This window comes from Myotis yumanensis, unplaced genomic scaffold (assembly GCF_028538775.1).
Source record: "Myotis yumanensis isolate MYYU_CA2020_CCGP unplaced genomic scaffold, mMyoYum1.0.hap1 SCAF_9, whole genome shotgun sequence".
NCBI classification, from domain to species: Eukaryota; Metazoa; Chordata; class Mammalia; order Chiroptera; family Vespertilionidae; genus Myotis; species Myotis yumanensis.
Window position 1 is genome coordinate 72,290,837 of NW_027223760.1, and position 17,791 is coordinate 72,308,627.

At 36.8% G+C, this 17,791-nt stretch overlaps 1 protein-coding gene across 1 annotated transcript in view; it reads right to left on the bottom strand.

Moving 5' to 3' along the window:
* Positions 1 to 12,246: 12,246 nt before the first annotated feature.
* NAMPT (nicotinamide phosphoribosyltransferase) overlaps positions 12,247 to 17,791 on the bottom strand; it is a 34,982-nt gene continuing 29,437 nt past the window's right edge. The window contains exons 9-11 of the mRNA XM_070424639.1: positions 16,754 to 16,894; positions 15,337 to 15,471; positions 12,247 to 13,058 (exon numbers count right to left, since the gene is read on the bottom strand). Of these exons, the coding sequence (XP_070280740.1) occupies positions 12,948 to 13,058; positions 15,337 to 15,471; positions 16,754 to 16,894 (387 nt within the window). The 3' untranslated portion in view covers positions 12,247 to 12,947. The remainder of the gene's footprint in view (positions 13,059 to 15,336; positions 15,472 to 16,753; positions 16,895 to 17,791) is intronic.

Sequence of the window (17,791 nt, forward strand, 5' to 3'; positions counted from 1 at the left end):
GGCCATTCCTTGCCCCTCAAGGCTCTGGGCCACTTCCACTGTGGCTCTTCCTCATCTCTACTGCTGAGAGAGAAAATCAAGAGCAGCCCAGTCCCAGGGAGATTCCTCCTCCTTTCCCTTCTCTTGGATTTGTAGACAAAACCATGCCATACCCACCAGGGTTTCACTTAATTGCTGTCCTTTACCTATGTGACTGTCTGGCACGTGGCATTTTTACTAGGTGGGACAGAAATCAAGGGTCTGATTGAGCCCTCTTCATGAAGGAACTATTTTCCTCTTGCACTTTTTGAGAACTTTTGGAGAAGGGACCAACCCCAAAGACTTTCTGATTTGGGAGGACATGCCCCTTAAAAACTCCGGGTCCCAGCTCTCGAATCAGTATAACTGAAGATAACTAGCCAGTACTATCTTTTCATATAGATGTAGATGAGAAGAAAGAAGAGCCTCCACTGTTGAACATATGTCTGGGGGTCATAAAGTTCACCCTGAGCTGAATTACATATGTTCCTGTGCAAATAAATGTTGCAGTAACTGGTTCTTTCTTGGCATTTGAGCACCTCTCCCAGTTCTGCAGTTTGACCACCATCTGGTCAAGGGTACAGAGGAGGGATGTGGGGAGGATCAGCAATGCAATGTTGTCTGTAGACACCAGGTACATCTAGTCCTCCCAACTGTGGCCTCCCTGATGAGAGTCCTTGGTGATATTCCCTAGTGAGTAAAATGACCCCTCCCCCCCCCAATTGACATGCTATTAAGACATAACTAGAATCATGCTTATCAACCAGCAGGCAGTTTATTCAAGGGTTGTCTTTGCAGTTTTGGTACAGTTAAGTCTTGGTGGAAATAGTTGTGGCCTGGAAGTCAGGATGCATGGACTTTAGTCATGGTTCTGCCACAGTGAAAACAAGGGCAATTCACTCACTCTTCCTGAATTTCAGTTTTTCCCGTTGTACTCAATGACCTCTAAGCTTACTTTCTGCTTTAACTTGCTTATGAGCTTCACAATTTCAGAGTATTCCACATCTTTACTAGAAAGTGTCTAAGAAAGGTGAAACTCAGAATTGCTAGTTGTATTAGATTGCTAGAGCTACTGTAGCAAAATACCATGAACTAGGTGCCTTAAACAACAGAAATTTTTTTTATCATAGTATTGGAGGCTAGAAGTCCAAGATCAAGGTGTCTACAGGGTTGGTTCCTCTGGGGGACTTTGAAGGAGGGTCTGTTCTATGGTTTTTTCCTGGCTTCTGGTGTTTGCTAGCAAGCTTGACCTTCCTTGGCTTGTAGATGCTTCACCCAATGTCTGCCTCCATCTTCACATGGCATTCTCCCTGTGTGCCTCTCCATCAGTGTATCCAAATCCTCCCCCCTTTTTTTTATAAAGACCCAAGTCATATTTGATTATGGTCCACCCTAATTACCTCATTTTAACTTGATTACCTCTGTAAAGACCCTATTTTCTAGCAAGGTCACAGTCTGAGGTATCTTTTTTAAAGGACACTATACAGCCAACTCATAAAACCAGTCATAATGCTTGGTTAAATATTTCTCCGTGGAAGAAGTGAAGAAATGGACTAAAAATAGGTTTCTGAATTTTTCAGTTAGGTGAAACCTTTCTCTTATTTTTGTAGATTACTTAAGGAATTGAGTTTATCAAGTATTATCAGATTTGAGATATAGTATCCCTTCAAATGGTTGTCTCTAAGGAAACATAACATATTCCTTGTTTTCTTCTCCTTCCCTATTTGTTTCCCTTCATTCTTTTGTGTTTCTAGATCCAACTGTATAAATTCATACTCCATTTCTCTCTACTGAGACATTGAAAAAAAATCCGTTCTTTATCCTCTGGGTTTCTGTTGGGACTTGTAGAAATCTTGGGGCTGGGAGGAACCTGAGATGTTTTCTGAGCTCACAAGTGGCTTGGGTCTCTACTGAGACATTGAAAAAAAAATCCGTTCTTTATCCTCTGGGTTTCTGTTGGGAGTGAAAAAGTAGGCATCATCCTTGTTGAATCATCTCTTCCACTTTCAAAGCCTCCTTTCTTCCTCCCCACTTTTCCAGGGACTTGTAGAAATCTTGGGGCTGGGAGGAACCTGAGATGTTTTCTGAGCTCACAAGTAGCTTGGGTCTCCTTGGATAGCCTGCAGTTTTAGGCCATCTCTGAATCCCCATCTCTTCACTTCTGAGGTATATGATTGATGACTGTAAGCATTAGATATAATTTCTTATGTCAAATTAAAATCCATCCTCCCATCCTCTCACTAATGAGCTATCTAGAACAGCTGTCACCAACCGGTGGTCCATGGACCACTGGTGTCCGTGAGGTCCGAAAGGTTGACGACCGCTGGTTTAAGGAAACCTTTGGAGCAGCAGTTGCCAACTGGTGGTCTGCGGATCACTGGTGGTCCGTGAGGTCCGAAAGGTTGGTGACCACTGATCTAGAACATGACAGAGCAAAGCCATTCCATCTTCCACAGGAAGCCCTTGGAAGCAACACTAGCTACTCATATTCAGACTCCTATTAACATCTGAGAGGCAGATTTCTCTGGTTCTACTCCTTATTTAACCAGTCAACTTAAGGGTTTGCAACTAATTAGTTGTGATAACTTGGGCAGGTGATAGAATTTTTTTTGAACATCAGGGTTCATACCAAGATGTGAATTTCAAGGGACTGCTCTCTCCCTTTCTTGTTTAACTTTTCTGAATTTCAGTCTGTTAATCCATAGAATTAAGACGATAGTACTTCCCTCACAGAAATCAGATCTGATAATGTTAAATTGGTTTGTTGCTTGTTACTGCTATTGCTGCTGCTGTAATTAAGGGCGTTGGCAGGAGGTTCTCGTTCCAGACTATAATAAGATAGAAGTGTATAAAAAACTTTTGCTACAAGTCATTTTAAGCTTGCAAAATGGAGAAGGAAGTGGCTGGGGATATGATGTATGGGAAAGCCAGGAGGGTTTTTCAAGGAATTATTTTCTAATCTGTGACCCAAGTTCTGATTTTTAGCCAGCTTCTAGAGCTGCCTGGGAAATGGCCACATTCAGTTCTAACAAGCTCAAATCAGGGAAAAATGCATTTACTGTTTTGGAACAAATTAAGCAAAACACAGGGTGATAGGCATCATGTTGATCCCCTCTCTCATCCGAAACAAGAACTAACCCCCATACATTTCAGAGACTTTAAAAAAAAAAATGTACAGCCCAGCCGGGTGTGGCTCAGCAGTTGAGCGTCGACCCAGGAACCAGGAGGTCACTGGTTCGATTCCCGGTCGGGGCATATGCCCGGTTGTGGGCTTGATCCCCAGTGTGGGTGTGCAGGAGGCAGCCGATCAATGGTTCTCTCTCATCATTGATGTTTCTATCTCTCTCTCCCTCTCCCTTCCTCTCTGAAATCAATAAAAATATATTAAAAAAGAAAAAAATTTACAGAAAAGAGTTCTTTTTTAAAACAAAACAAAAATCACGAGTAAAATGGTAAGGGTTTGTTTCTTCCTGGCCTGCTTTTCTTTCTCACGCATATCTCTCTGGCATTAAGCAGAATAACAGACACTGTGTGGACAAATTGCAATGTAGATATCAAGGGAACTGGAATGATCTCTCCCCCACGAGGTGGCCCAGAGGCTCCCACTTCGCAGCATGTTGGGTCCTTTCCATAGAACCACTGAGCATTCTGTTTAATCACTGGGGCTCTCGAGATGAGTTTGCAGCTATTCTGGGCCTGTTGTCCCAGTATAGTGTCTAAGAGAGCCCTTGGTGGTCCTTGTAGCCACTCTAATGGTGAGAGAAAAGAGGTTGCTTTCAAGAGCCTGAGGGCTTGGCATCTGTCAGTCTTACACATGAATGATTTTAGTATCCAGAGAATCACATCAGGAGCTAATTAAAGCCAATCCTAAATTATTTATCTGGGTCAGATTTTTGTTCACTCTTATTCAACATCTTAATGAATCTTAAATGTTTGCTCTGTGGCTTTTTGATTCCCTAGTCATTGTTAATTTTTGTTCTGGATCTGACCTTGTTATAAGAGAGCCACAAAATTTACCCAGATCATTGCTATCACTAAGTGTATTCAACTGAAAAACTATGTAGCACTGGTGAGACCATCTAGTAGTGATATGAATGTATATTTAGAGATGACAGAAATAAGGACTTTGAACCATTATCATTTAAAAAAAAATACAAAAGCAAAATATACACATAATGTTTAAAGATTAAGGTGCCCATACAAAGCAGTGGCTCTCAAACTTTTGTTTAGTAGGGTTACCACAGTAGGTACTTGGTACAGCCTTTCACAGTCTGGTTTTTTAAAAAGCTCCACTGGTGATTCTGATAGGCTCCATTCCACAAAAGTCATTTAAAAAAAATTCAAACTCTACTGGCACCAAGGTCATATGATGTTAGTTGCTTTTACTAACCTAATTACTCCGTTTATTTTAAGTTTTTTACTCATCAATATTGTTAACCTTGATCACAAGCATTTATTATTATTTATTTCAGAGAGGAAGGGAGAGGGAGAGATAGAAACATCAATGATGAGAATCATTAGTTGGCTGCCTCCTGCATGCCCCCTACTGGAGATTGAGCCCACAACCAGGGCATGTGCCCTTAATGGGAATTGAACCTAGGACCCTTCAGTCCCCGAAGGCCGACGCTCTATCTACTGAGCCAAAATGGCTAGGGCTACCCTGTTTATTTTAGTTATAAACCATAAGCTCAATTTATTTAAGCCCATACCTTTAACAAATTTAGACTATTTATAAACTCTTAGCTATGGTATTCTCTTGTTCACAAAGCTATTTCTCTTACATCCCTTATTAAGCTTTTATTTCTTTTATTAGTCTTTAATCCTCTAACTTAAAAAACCCACCCCAGACTTAGTAGAAAATAATTTAGAAAAACCCTTTAAATGACCACATGCATGTGTTTTCAAGTATACAAGTGTGTTAGGCTGGGTTTTGGGGTTGCCAGATCAAAATGCACCTCAAACAAGCTCAAGAAAAAAAGGGAATTTATGGATTCATGTAACTGGAAAGTCCAGAGATTCAGCTGCTTCAGCTTGATTCAGAGATTACATTAATCACTTTCCTTTATAACCTGAGCCTCCTTTTCTCTAATTGGAAATAGGCTTCCTCTATGTGGCTCAGAGAGTGGCCACCAGTAGCCTGAGATTCACAAATCCATAGCTAAACACCTTAATAAAAAGACCTCTTTCCTCATATCTGCCTGTCAATTCCAGGAAATACTTCATTTATTATCTCCCACTTGGGTCCCACCTCACTGACACGATGGTGCACCATGATTAACAGCACCATCTAGACCCCATGGAATGGGGTAGAATCCTCCAGAGAAAATGTAGCACTGTGCTAGAACAAGTGTTGGCAAACTTTCCTGTAAAGGGTCTGATAATAAATATATTAGGCTTTATGGCTACTTAAAATCACTGCTTCATATTCTTGGTCTTCTCCTACCAAGTCTCCTTAGTACCACACTGAGGAAAAAGCAGAATTAAAATTGAGCAGAAAAGGATGGTAGGGACGAAGAAAAAGGGAATGAAGAAAAATGGGTGAGGGTAAATTGGAACATTATTTCAGAAAGTATTTAAGGACATATTTTTTATTACAAAATAACAAAACAGAAGGAGTTCTAGAGATGTGAAGCTAGAAAAACTATCCTTTACAAAAGTAAAAGTAAAATTCATTTCACTTAAATATGAGCAACAGGAAAAGACCATGGTCAAAGTTCATACAAAGTTTCGATAAGATAGAATAAGGAGCACAGTAACATTCTTTTAGACAGTGAAAGTACATGCTCACAAAGAGATGAAAACTGTATAACCTATTATTTAAAATAAGCTAAAATGAAATAATAAAACTTATGAAAGAAGAACATAGAGAAACTCACAAATGAGGTGTTTGGAAAATAGAAATATTTGAAAATAAAGGTGACAAAACTACCTCAGACAAGAATTAGAAAATTTAAAAATCACTTCAGAAATGGTTACACCATATTGAATATAAGAGCAAATACATTTAATTTATTTTTTAAATGATTAAAAGGAGGAAACTTTTGAGAATAAAAAAAGAAATGAAGAGACAGGATTTGAGAGAAAATAGATTTAAAGGATATTTAAGGAAGATCAAACATATGTATAATAGGAGTTCCTGAAAAAGAGAACCAATCCATTGAATAGAGCAAATCCTAAAAACTATAATTCAAGAAAAACCTACCATAAAAATAGACCTCAAAAACTACATCTTGAAAAGATACAGTGTATGTGAGGGAAAATGACTCAGAATAGACTACACTAAAACATTCTTGTAAAGTTATTGGAATTTAAAAATGTTTTTAATATTTTCATAAAAGGATCAAAAAACAGTTCTTAGAGAAAGCAAAATAAATTACCACATATTTTTTATAGCAATGGTTTATGCTAGGAGAGAAAACATGAATCAAAGACTCTATCTAATCAAACTGACACACAGTTATAAAGGCTTTAGGCAAAATATTTTGAAGATGTCTGAATTCAGGAAATATTTGAAGATCTTTCCTGAGGAACCCTACTAAAGAACTATTTTCAGACAGCAAAATGATTGGAGAGATTGACATAAAGCCTAGTAGTAAGTATTAAACATCTGGAGAACTAGATCTAGATTGAAGATTATAAAGGTACTAGAGGCCCAGTGCACAAAATTTGTGCACTTGGAGGGGTGTCCCCTCAGCCCGGCCTGCGCCCTCTTGCAGTCTGGGAGCCCTTGGGGAATGTCAGACTGATGGTTTAGGCCTTCTCCCTGTAGGCCTAAGCCGGCAGTCGGACATCCTTAGCGCTGCCACGGAGGCGGGAGAGGCTCCTGCCACCACTGCTGCACTCAGCAGCCGTGAACCTAGCTCAGGACTTCTGGCTGAGCAGCGTTCCTCCTGTGGGAGCACACTGGCCACCAAGGGGCAGCTCCTGCATTGAGCGTCTGCCTCCTGGTGGTTAGTATGCGTCATAGCAACGTTGTTCCACTATTCGATTGACTTGCATATTAGCCTTTTATTATATAGGAGGATATGTGTAAGTATGGTGTGTGATGGCTGTGTGTTTTAATAGTCTAATAGAGTGCAACTGTCAAAAAGTGGGGGAAAACAGGATGAGTATATGAAAAATAGATTAAGTCTACCAGACCTGAGGCCCTGAACCTAACTGTCCCCTATACCTGGGCTCCTGAGCATTAAAGAGAAAAAACCAACATGATATAGAAAAATGTTAGTTACATGCAAACAAGTGGTTAGAATAAGATGGAACTTGGAGACATTGTAGAAAATAGGTCTACCTTTCATCTACCTTTCATCTAGTGCCAATATTCCACCTTTGTGTGGAAATTACCTAAAAATTGGTACAGCGGTCTGGTTGCCTTTATAGGTATTACCTGGGAATAAAACAATATTATTTCAAATTAGATGCTGAAGGAGAAGGAAGGACGAGAGATAAGAGCTTACTAGATAAATTTAATATTGCTCATGGTAGAAACTAATAACAGTAAAAAATGAGAGCCCTGGTGCATAGGATGCCACTCCAACCATCTGAGCCACACTAGCCAGGCCAGGGTGGCAATGACTTATTGGTATTGTTCCTAATTTGGTCTGCCCAGAGCTAAAGCAACTTTCCTTGCATTGCCCTAGTGATGTGGGGATGGGTTTATTACTCATCACTGGTTCATCATCATTCTGAGGGTAGTCCTTTGGGAAGAGGGGTGCTTTATAGCAGGAGGATTTTTTAATTTGTTTACCATGTCTTGTCAGGCCTTAAAAAAATTAAAGGTCAGAGTCCCCAAATTTGGTAAATGTCCAGGACAAAAGCAGCTGCAGTGATTGGTTCTCACTTCAATCCCATTTTCACTTGGATTTTGACCCGGTAATTTCTTACTGTCCTGTTAGTTCAATACTTTTAAAATTTAATTTTTGTTTTCAGTAGGTAGGAACATGGTCAGAATTACCTAGCCTGCTTACGTATCTGAAAATAGAAATCTTCTCATAAAACTACATAGACATTTTTTTGTCAAAAGTTTGATATTGCTGGACTGCACAGAAGATTCCTGGAATTTCTTTAACTTTCTCACAGCACATGGTCAGATTTCTTAATTTTACTTCCTAAGTTTCCATTTCTCCATCTGTAAAAAATGCCATTTAAAATAGCCATCAATTTTGGGATCCTTATCAATGAATTCCATAGAACCTCTTGAGAGTTGAATTAAAATTATATTTATTTATATTGCCTTATTTCAAAAACCGTTTAAGGTGATTAAAATCTTAAAATTCCCAAGAGCACCACTAGAAGCTCATTCAAATAGAGAGGGAAGAGCATTTGAAAGCATGAATTCGAATCTGCTCTGCAGTTACCTAGAGTTCTTTGTGGTCTGTGGAACAGCCCCTTTAAGTATTATGCAAATTGTTTTATTTGTAAATGAGAATTGATCTGTGAAGAGGGTACATAGCTTTAAGCAAATTCTCAGAGGTCTAAGACTGAAGGAAAGTTATGAACCACTGAACTACATACAAGGCAATCTTAGGCAAATAATTTGTCTTTCTACCTTAGTTTTCTAATCTATATTTTGAAGAAACAACCTTCATGAATTTATTGTAAGGATTTTTCAAAAAGATAATATGTGAACATACTTTGAAAGTTACCTATCTCTAAACACACTTAGTAAAATGTTCTACCCTTCTGAAATACTTACTAAAATGTTCAGGATATATTATAGAGGGTATCAAAACGAGTTTATCTTAAGGACATTTTATTAACAAACATTTGACTGTCTATTCTGTGCTGAATTCAGGGGACACAGATGAATAAAACACCATCCTTTGCTGCCTTATATAGGACACAAACCCATGGGCTGTGAGTGCTGTTTTATAAATACACTCAGTACCTATGGAGGCCAGAGGAAGGGCATGTGGGGTGGGGATAGCAGAGTGAGCCTGCAGAATGCTTCTTGGAGGTGTCATCACAATGAGCTACCAAAGGCAGGCATTCTGGCTGAGGGGTCAGCATAAGCAAAGGCAGAGAAATGCGAAAATGGTACAGTGTGTCTGTGTGCATGTGTGTAGATGAGGCAGAGCAAGTCAGTGATGCTGGCACAGAAAATGAAGGACAAGACACGAGGCTCTCTATGCTGCATGGGCCAGATCAGGGAGGTTTGTGTAGGTTAGGCTGGATTCTGAGCGTCAGCCAGTCGGCTAAGAGGAGGAGCACCAAATTCTTTAAGCAGGGCACTGAAATGACTAGATTTTGCTACAATACTCTGGTAGCAGAGTGGGAGGGATAGGGGGCTGAGGATAGGAAATCTACTTACTTTAAATATTGCTTCACAAAGAGATTAGTGAGCCTGAAATGGGGGCTAGAGAGAAATAGGATATAACATTATTTAGTAGGTAAATCAATAGAACTGTGAAGTTGATTACATGTGTGGGGTAATGGAGAGGGAAGTCTCACCTCAGCGGGTGGTCAACCCCTTCTCCCCCCACCCCCCAATGAGGCAGACAATCAGGAGGAATATGATGTTTGGATCTGTTGCATTTGAGTAGGTATCTGGATGGCAATGTATCGCAGACAGGTAGGGAAATTCAGAGGTCTGGGCTAGAGATCTGAATGGGTGGAGGCTAGTCCATAGGTGAGTGCCCCAGACCATGTGTATACAGAGCTACCTAGTATCCTCATTTAAATGTTTCAAGGGCACCTTAAATCTTAGTATAGGAATTGTGCTCTTTCTCTCCCCGCAAAGCTGGTCTCCTTCTAGTGTTCTCTCTTAGTAAGAGGCATTACCATTCATCTACTAGTAGTTGCACAAAGTAAAATATAGGAGTCATCTCTGACACTTCTCCCTCTCATTCTCTAATTATTTGAACTGAACGAATACCTTAAAAAGGCAAGTCTGGAAATATGCCATTATTGGAAGCACACAGTCAAGTTTAACATTTCACTAATAGAGCTAAACTTTATTTCCATGTTTATGAAATGTTTATCTATGATGCTGAATACATATATTAGAATTGACTTAACATACAGCTTTGGAGAAAAACTGACATTCTCCACTGAATGGGTTAAAAAGGAATGTAAAACTACAAAATACTTGTTTAAGTGTTTAATTCTAAATTATGGCAAACAGAACAATAAATACCTTGCCATTTTTCCTTTTTCTAGTTTTCCAAATGATAAAATATTTTTATAACAGTTTATTGCAATAAAGGAAATAAGGGATAATCATGAAAACCACTTTAACTATATAGTACAAATAAAGAGACTTAATACAGAACACCTATCTTCTATTTAAAATACAAATACTTTATATTATGAATTGAGAGGGATTAACCGATGTCAGCTGCACATCTAATGACTTAAGGAAAGCCATACATGCCACACTTGCTTTTGTCTGGAACAGTTAGGCTGATTTAAAGGGCAACACAGCAGAGTTCTATCTGGTACCTATGCTAACCATTGTTATTCAGAGTGGTGCTTATTGATGGAAATTCAGGGTTAGTCAGTTCCAAATGAGTAAGAATGAACAGAATTAATCATCCCACCCCGCAATCTATGGCCATATCCAAATGTACAGATTTTAGCATTCTCTGAAAGTCTTAAAATTCCTCTAGATACTCTGAAATTGCTGATATTCACAGTACAAAAAAATATTGCCTTTAGTTCAATTCCAGTGTTTAAACAAATTAAATCAAACTTACAGGTGGTATCAGTTATTTGTAATATAGTTCTTTTAATTCTTTATAAGCCCCTTAGAGCACATTTTGTGAAAAGATGCGTTCTTTTTAATACTACTAATCTTTACTTAGATACATTTAAAAATCATCTTAAAATTATTTTCTACCAGAAATTACAGGATGAAAACTTTTACTGAAAGTAAATAAAACTTATTATTTTCTTTAACAAGTGTTTAGAATCATCTGCAAAAACCTATATTTTTAATGTTATAAAAGATGTTTAATAAAGGTAACTCACCTCTCATTAGATTATTTTAAGAAAATATTAATAAAATACTTTCTCATGTAATTGTTCAGGAAGAAGATTTATGGCTTTTCAATTTTTAAAATTTCACATTTAATCAGATTCTTAAAAGAGAAAAGAAAGGATGAGAAACAAACTCCATTATCAACTTAACCTCCTACCTTCCCTGAAGTCAACATTTCTCTTAAAATTGAAGGCACAGTCCTAAAGGGCCAGATAAACATTTCAGGTTTCTGGGCCATGTGGTCACTATTGCAACTACTCAACTTCTGCTGCTGTCTGGGAAGGCAGCCATAGACAAGATGTTATTTAACAACAAAGCAGTCCAAATGTGGCCTGTGGGCCTTAGTTGTCAACCTCTCGCTGCCTTAAAAGAGCAGACCTAAATATAAACAAATCATCTACAAAACAAAAAAAACCCCACCAAAACAAATGGTCGGTCTCCAGTCAGATGTGACGACTGACTCAGAGTCTGGCAGTTAATCACTCTAGAACAGTGGTTCTCAACCTTCCTAATGCTGCGACCCTTTAATACAGTTCCTCATGGTGTGGTGACCCCCAATTTCATTGTTACAAATTGAACATAATTAAAGCATAGTGATTAATCACAAAAACAATATGTAATTATATGTGTTTTCCAGTGGTCTTAGGCGACCCTTGTGAAAGGGTCGTTCGACCCCCAGGTTGAGAACTGCTGCTCTATAACATGTTGATGCTGAATACTTTGAATTTAGCCCATTTTCTTGTTTTGGTTAAGGTTCTTCTATTTAAACGCATGTCATCATGCTTTTGACTTGGGATAATTCATCTTCATTTAAGAACTTGCTGGAATATTATTTATTTAGGAATTCAGTTTAAAATAAATGATGTCCATACAATTTAATATTCAATTTAATTTTTAAAAAACTTAATGAAAATATAACAGAATCAAAAAGTTTAAAATAAGTACACTCACTACCCATTCCAGTATTAAGTCATATCAACTATAGAATAGGAAAAATAAATTCAGACGTGTAATTACTTTAAAATACACTACTTCCACTTTTGTCAATATTTCACATTTATGTATATATTCTATAGCGGAAGCAGAAATCCTTTCTAAAAACATTATCTCCTTAAAATCTTGAGGTGCATATTATAGCCACAGGCAATATCTGACATATAAAACTGCAGTACAAGCCTTTCAAATTTGGCATTTCACTGGTACAATACAATGACCAATATATATAATCACTGTACAGTGCCTAGACATTCCAGTAAGAACCATTATTTTCTTTAATGTAGAATGATTAATATATATTCTACAAGGGGCAGTGAGGTTAGTATTTCTATAGGGTGTGTCCCGACATAATTTTAAAATTGTACAATAACACAAACAACTTTGTTAAGGCCATGTTTTATTTGCTGATTAATGGACAAAAGGCAATGTAATTTATCTTCAAGTATTTTCTTGAAAGTCTGTGCTCATAAAAATCATGAAAAGTTGGAAAGACTGTTAAATCACTGAAACATTAAATATATCGTACACAATCTTGTTTGTACAAAAATACAAGTTAAATATAAACATAAAGCAATCATGACAACTTTATGCAAATCTGTTTTATGTGATCTTTAGTTATATATAAAAGTTTCTCAGTTCTATTGAGAAAAGATCAATACCAGATTAAATTACTATCTATTGGCAAAGGGCCCTAAAAAGCTTATTTTAGCATTAATCTTTTATGTGGTCAAGTGCATTGCCTAATTAAAATCACCTAAACACTGGGGAGAAAAAAGAAAGGGCAGTATGTCCATAAACCAACAAATAATTTGGCTGTAATGTATCATAAAACAAAGAAACCCCACACATCTATACAATGAACATTATGTATCACACACTCACCCACACCGGTGTATAGGTGCGTGCATGTACACGCACCCACAGAGGCAAGGACACACACCCAGTCATAAAACAAAGCCTAGTGAGGTGCTACTTCCAGTTCAATATTCAGCTTTGCATTTTTTCTTACTTCATCAAATGAATAGCTTTTTGTCACCTTCCCATTCTTGAAGACAGTATGGAGAAGATCCTGCACAAATTTAACAATACAAAAGTTTAATGATTATACTCTCAAGCAAAATACTTAAGCCATGCTCATGAATTAGACTGACTAGTCAAATACCGAGATGTTGATGGTGTTCAATTATGAAATAATTTTATACACAGAGGATGCTGGTGGAGCAGTCAGACAGCAAGGCACTATCTAAAATGGCTACGTAGAAATATTTAACTTTTATGAAAAGGAATGATCTAAATATTACATTCTTAAAAAAGTTGACCTTGAAGGATAAACCAAAACACTTAGTTGCCCCATTTTTTTTTTCAGGTGGAAGATGCATTGCCTAGAATGATGGCTGTTGATAATTACCACTGACAGTGCAACAAAGGAAACCTTCCCTTGTTCCTACCCAACAAGCTCAACACCAGGTTAATAAATGCATAAGCTTGGAGTTTAATAAAAACAAAAACAATTATTATTTCTTAGCTAATGCACAGTGACTGATTTTTATTTTGTGTATATCCAAAAGTCACTTATACAAGTAACTATTTGATCCCAGCAAGGGTAGCAAAGATAGTCTAAGAAATCAGTACTAAATTTCCTTTTTAGTCTGGGAAAGCCACTCCTGTCTCACTAAGGAATTATCTATCTCTAATTTCTCTTATAAAAATCTGTAAGTAATCTACCATGCTTAACTTTTCCATCTATTCTTAAGATTGTGATATATCATAACATTATTTACATTTTCGTGATATGTAACAATATTTTCATCATTATGTTGTTTCAAATCACACTGCTCTAGTTGTATCTTTCATAAAGTTAAACAATCTATTAAGAAATGGTGGTTCTTCTTCTTAAATCAAAATGCTTAATTTTAAGTTAATTACTACCTTAAATATTCTAGAATATAATTCACATACTCAATCAATGCCTTTTAAAAAATAAGTTATGATGATGCCTTTAAGAAAATAAGTTATGACTGTCTACAGTAATTCAGCAAAGTCCTGGTAGCTATAAGAGTTAAGTGAAGGCTACTCAAAGGACAGTATTAACAGGCTATATAAAGAAATCTAATTCTAAAAGTTTGTTTAGAAACATATTTTTTTAATTAAAGGTAACAAAATGTTTTTTCATTCTGGCTCAAAATCATAAAAGTAACAAGCAGAGTATCAGATATGGTATAATGAATCTCAAGTACTAAATTAGTGTGCTTATATTTAATATAAACTTTTCTGTGAAAATATAAGTATTCATGAGTAGTTTCCCTAAAAAAATGAGTATGTTTTTAATCCAGTGGGTTAAGAATTAGAAATTTTATAACTTTTGAGTTCACAAATTTAAATGTACTTTTGTATGTTAAAGATCATATGGACTCCTTTAGCATAAGCATACTACACATTTTTCCTATTTGGTTGACCTGAATCAAAAAAACTTGGTTAAGGCTAGGTTTCACCATTTATTCGTTATGTAATCTGAATCAAGTCATGTAGTTTTCACATTTACACTACTAAGATAACATGATTTGCCTTTTTAGCTCATGGAGTTGCCCTGAGAATCAAATGAGACTAAAGAAAACCATCTAAATTGGATTCTATTATTTTTTAAAATGGGATTATCTTTAGCATTTTAGAATTTGGATAAAATAAAAGCCCTTCTTTTTTCTGTTAAAATGACCAAAGTTTACTATAATATAAATAGCTATGAGAAGTGTAATAATAATATCCTTAAAGTATTCTTAATACGCCTCTTCATGGAAGATTTAACAAAGACAGTTGGTACCTATCGATGATAGGAAACATTGTTCTTGATTTCTCTGTGAGAAATTTAATGCTGAGTTATAAAGCATGGACTTCTACTTTATTTAATAAATCATGTTTGCATTGATCAGTGAAAACTTAAAAAAAAAAAAATACGCCTCTTCAGAAAAAATTGACTGCTAATTGACAGTAAGAGTAAGATAAAAAACACAGCTTGTTGAAGCTCAGCAGTAACTACCCTGCTGGTCACTATTTGGAAACACTTTTACTTTTTAAATGTTACAAAATATTTCACCCAATATGTACAAGTCTCATATTTATGATCTAGCCACTTTTTGTTTTTCGTCTTATTTTGGTAGGATCAGTCAACTATTGTTTATTTTACAATAAAACTACTTTGTCCTCCAAGAAAAAACTGTTCTGATAATTTAAAATTAAAATACAACATAAAAGCCTCCTTTCTTAATTAGGAGAGCCAAGCTACTACCGGTAAAAGGAAAACAGAAAAAGGGGGGGGGGGCAAAATAAATCCAATCAGCATAGATACATACATGACCATATTCCTCAAGGTCTCCTTTTCCTTCCTCAAGTGTAACAAAATTTCCTGCTGGTGTTTTATGTAAAGATAATCGACCTTTCTTGGACCTTTTGTTGGGATCAGCAACTGGGTCCTTGAAGACATTAACCTTGAATCCAAATTCAGAAAGAAAAAAGATTAATCGTCAGAAATGGTCATTCAATTCCTATTAAAAAATAACCCTACATACATAATTTGCATATAATTTTTAAGGCAATTTTTAGGTATAATGAAACCAATCCACACCAGGCTTTTAGAAACATAATTCTAGCCTGTTTTGGAGGACAGAGTGAGTTTTTTGTTAGGAAAAAAGCAAAATCCAAATCTTGACTATTTTTTCTTACCAATGCAGAATACCTAATACTCCTTTTGTAGGAAATATCTGATGTTAACATGTGATCCTTAAGGTATCTCCTTTTATATCACACCTTATCTTTATACTGATCTAAGTATAGCACAGATATGCTATTGAAAAACAAATCTATGTCATCTCAATTATATAATATGTGGCTCCAGAACTAGGATTTTACTAAGTATGGCTTTCCTATTTCATAACCTTTACATTTTGTTACTTTTTACTCTATTATATTGTTACTGTCAGAAGCAAAAATGATCTAGAGAACCTCAAGAGCAGAATGTTTGTTTCAGGATCAGAAAGGTAGGAGGCAAAACCTAAGAAGCAGATGGGTCAATCCCATAACTCTCCAAAGAAAGATGGAGGTAAATAAAGCAGGGGACCTAACCAGGTGTTCTTAGGAGAGTATTCTCCACCCTCACCCTTTGACCCACAGACTCTCAAGAGCTATGAAGCCTAGGGCAGTGGCTGGCAAACTGTGGCTCGCGAGCCAGTGTGGCCATGAAGTTTCAATCGCACTGTATGTGCGCGCCCGCATGTGGCATTTTGTGGAAGAGCCACACTCAAGGGGCCCCAGTTTGCCGACCGCTGGTCTAGGGGGATTGTTGTTCAGTTGCCTAGCAACCTGGGTTTCCCTATTCTAAGGCTACTAGAATATGATTCTGGTGTCACAACTCCAGTATCATACTCTACTTTCCTAAAATACTTTGATAGTGTTTACATGCTTATTGTTCATATACGATGGCTAGGTTAGCTGATGTTCCAGATCAAATATGGTCAACTTTTTGATTCAAAGTTATATACAGAAGCAGTGGAAAATGACTGACCTGCATTATCTTTTAATCTCATCTTATTTTTTCTGGTCTTGTTATTATCTAATGTCTCTTTCCTTTTTTTTCAGCCAGAGTCAGTAATAACTGATAATATATTAATACTTCAGGACCATTATTATCCTTTATTATTGCATTCAATAACTGCATTCTACCTAGATACATAAAGAAGGTACTAACACAGGAGTAAAAGTTAAAGGACATACCCCAAGGCCATTGGTTACAACATAACTACATTTAAAGGAACAATTCAAGAGATCTCTTGTTAATTTTTGTAGCAAAGCTCCACCAGAACCAAAGGCAATATTTTCAATACTCCATTTTTTTTGCTTCATGCCTTCTACAACCTAGAATATTAAAAAATAAAAACAAAAACTAAGTAAACTGGAAAAGAAATGAGGTAATTTTCCATGAGTCATATTGATGAATAAAGCATCCTAAAGTTGTATTATAACATAGCGAATGATGAAATTAAGAGTAGGCCTATACAAAACTAAATCCCACATTTTCTTTTAAAAGCCCCATCTACCCCAAAAAGGACAAACTGAGGGGTAAGTGTGGAAGGAATGGATTTCATTCATAGTCCCTGAATTTATGTTGTTGTCATCATTGTAACTGTGGTAAGGGTTGGGGAAATGAGAGAAAAAATTGGCTATACATGCTATTGAAAAGGTTACTTGAGAAAACTTATCTGTCTCCTGTAGTTGTTGCCCAGATACCAGTAGCACAAGCAATGGGACCTAGACATTTGCCCAAATTTCTACACTCTAGGAATGACTAATCACTCCTAATAAATCTCAACACATGTTATCACATGTCATAATGCATATCATATCTAATGGGGCATTTAAATAAAGCAACAGATATTGGTGGTAAAACAATATAAAATACTCTCTCCTACATATCATTCAGACATTGGCAGAGTCATTTTACTCTGGCTAGAACTCCAGTGCCCTAAGCAAAATTACGAATAGACTAGGCCAGTGGTTCCCAAACTTATTTGGCCTACCGCCCCCCTTCCAGAAAAAAATATTACTCAGCCCCTGGAAATTAATTTTTTAAAAATTTTAATAGCAGTTACTCATCGCCCCTAAATGCACCTGTGGCTATCACCGCCCCCCTGGATCGCTGCAGCGCCTACCAGGGAGCGGTAGCGCCCACTTTGGGAATCACTGGACTAGGCATTCATTTATCATTGGATCACTTTTGGCAGAATGATGATCTACAAGCCAGAGAGACCTGAA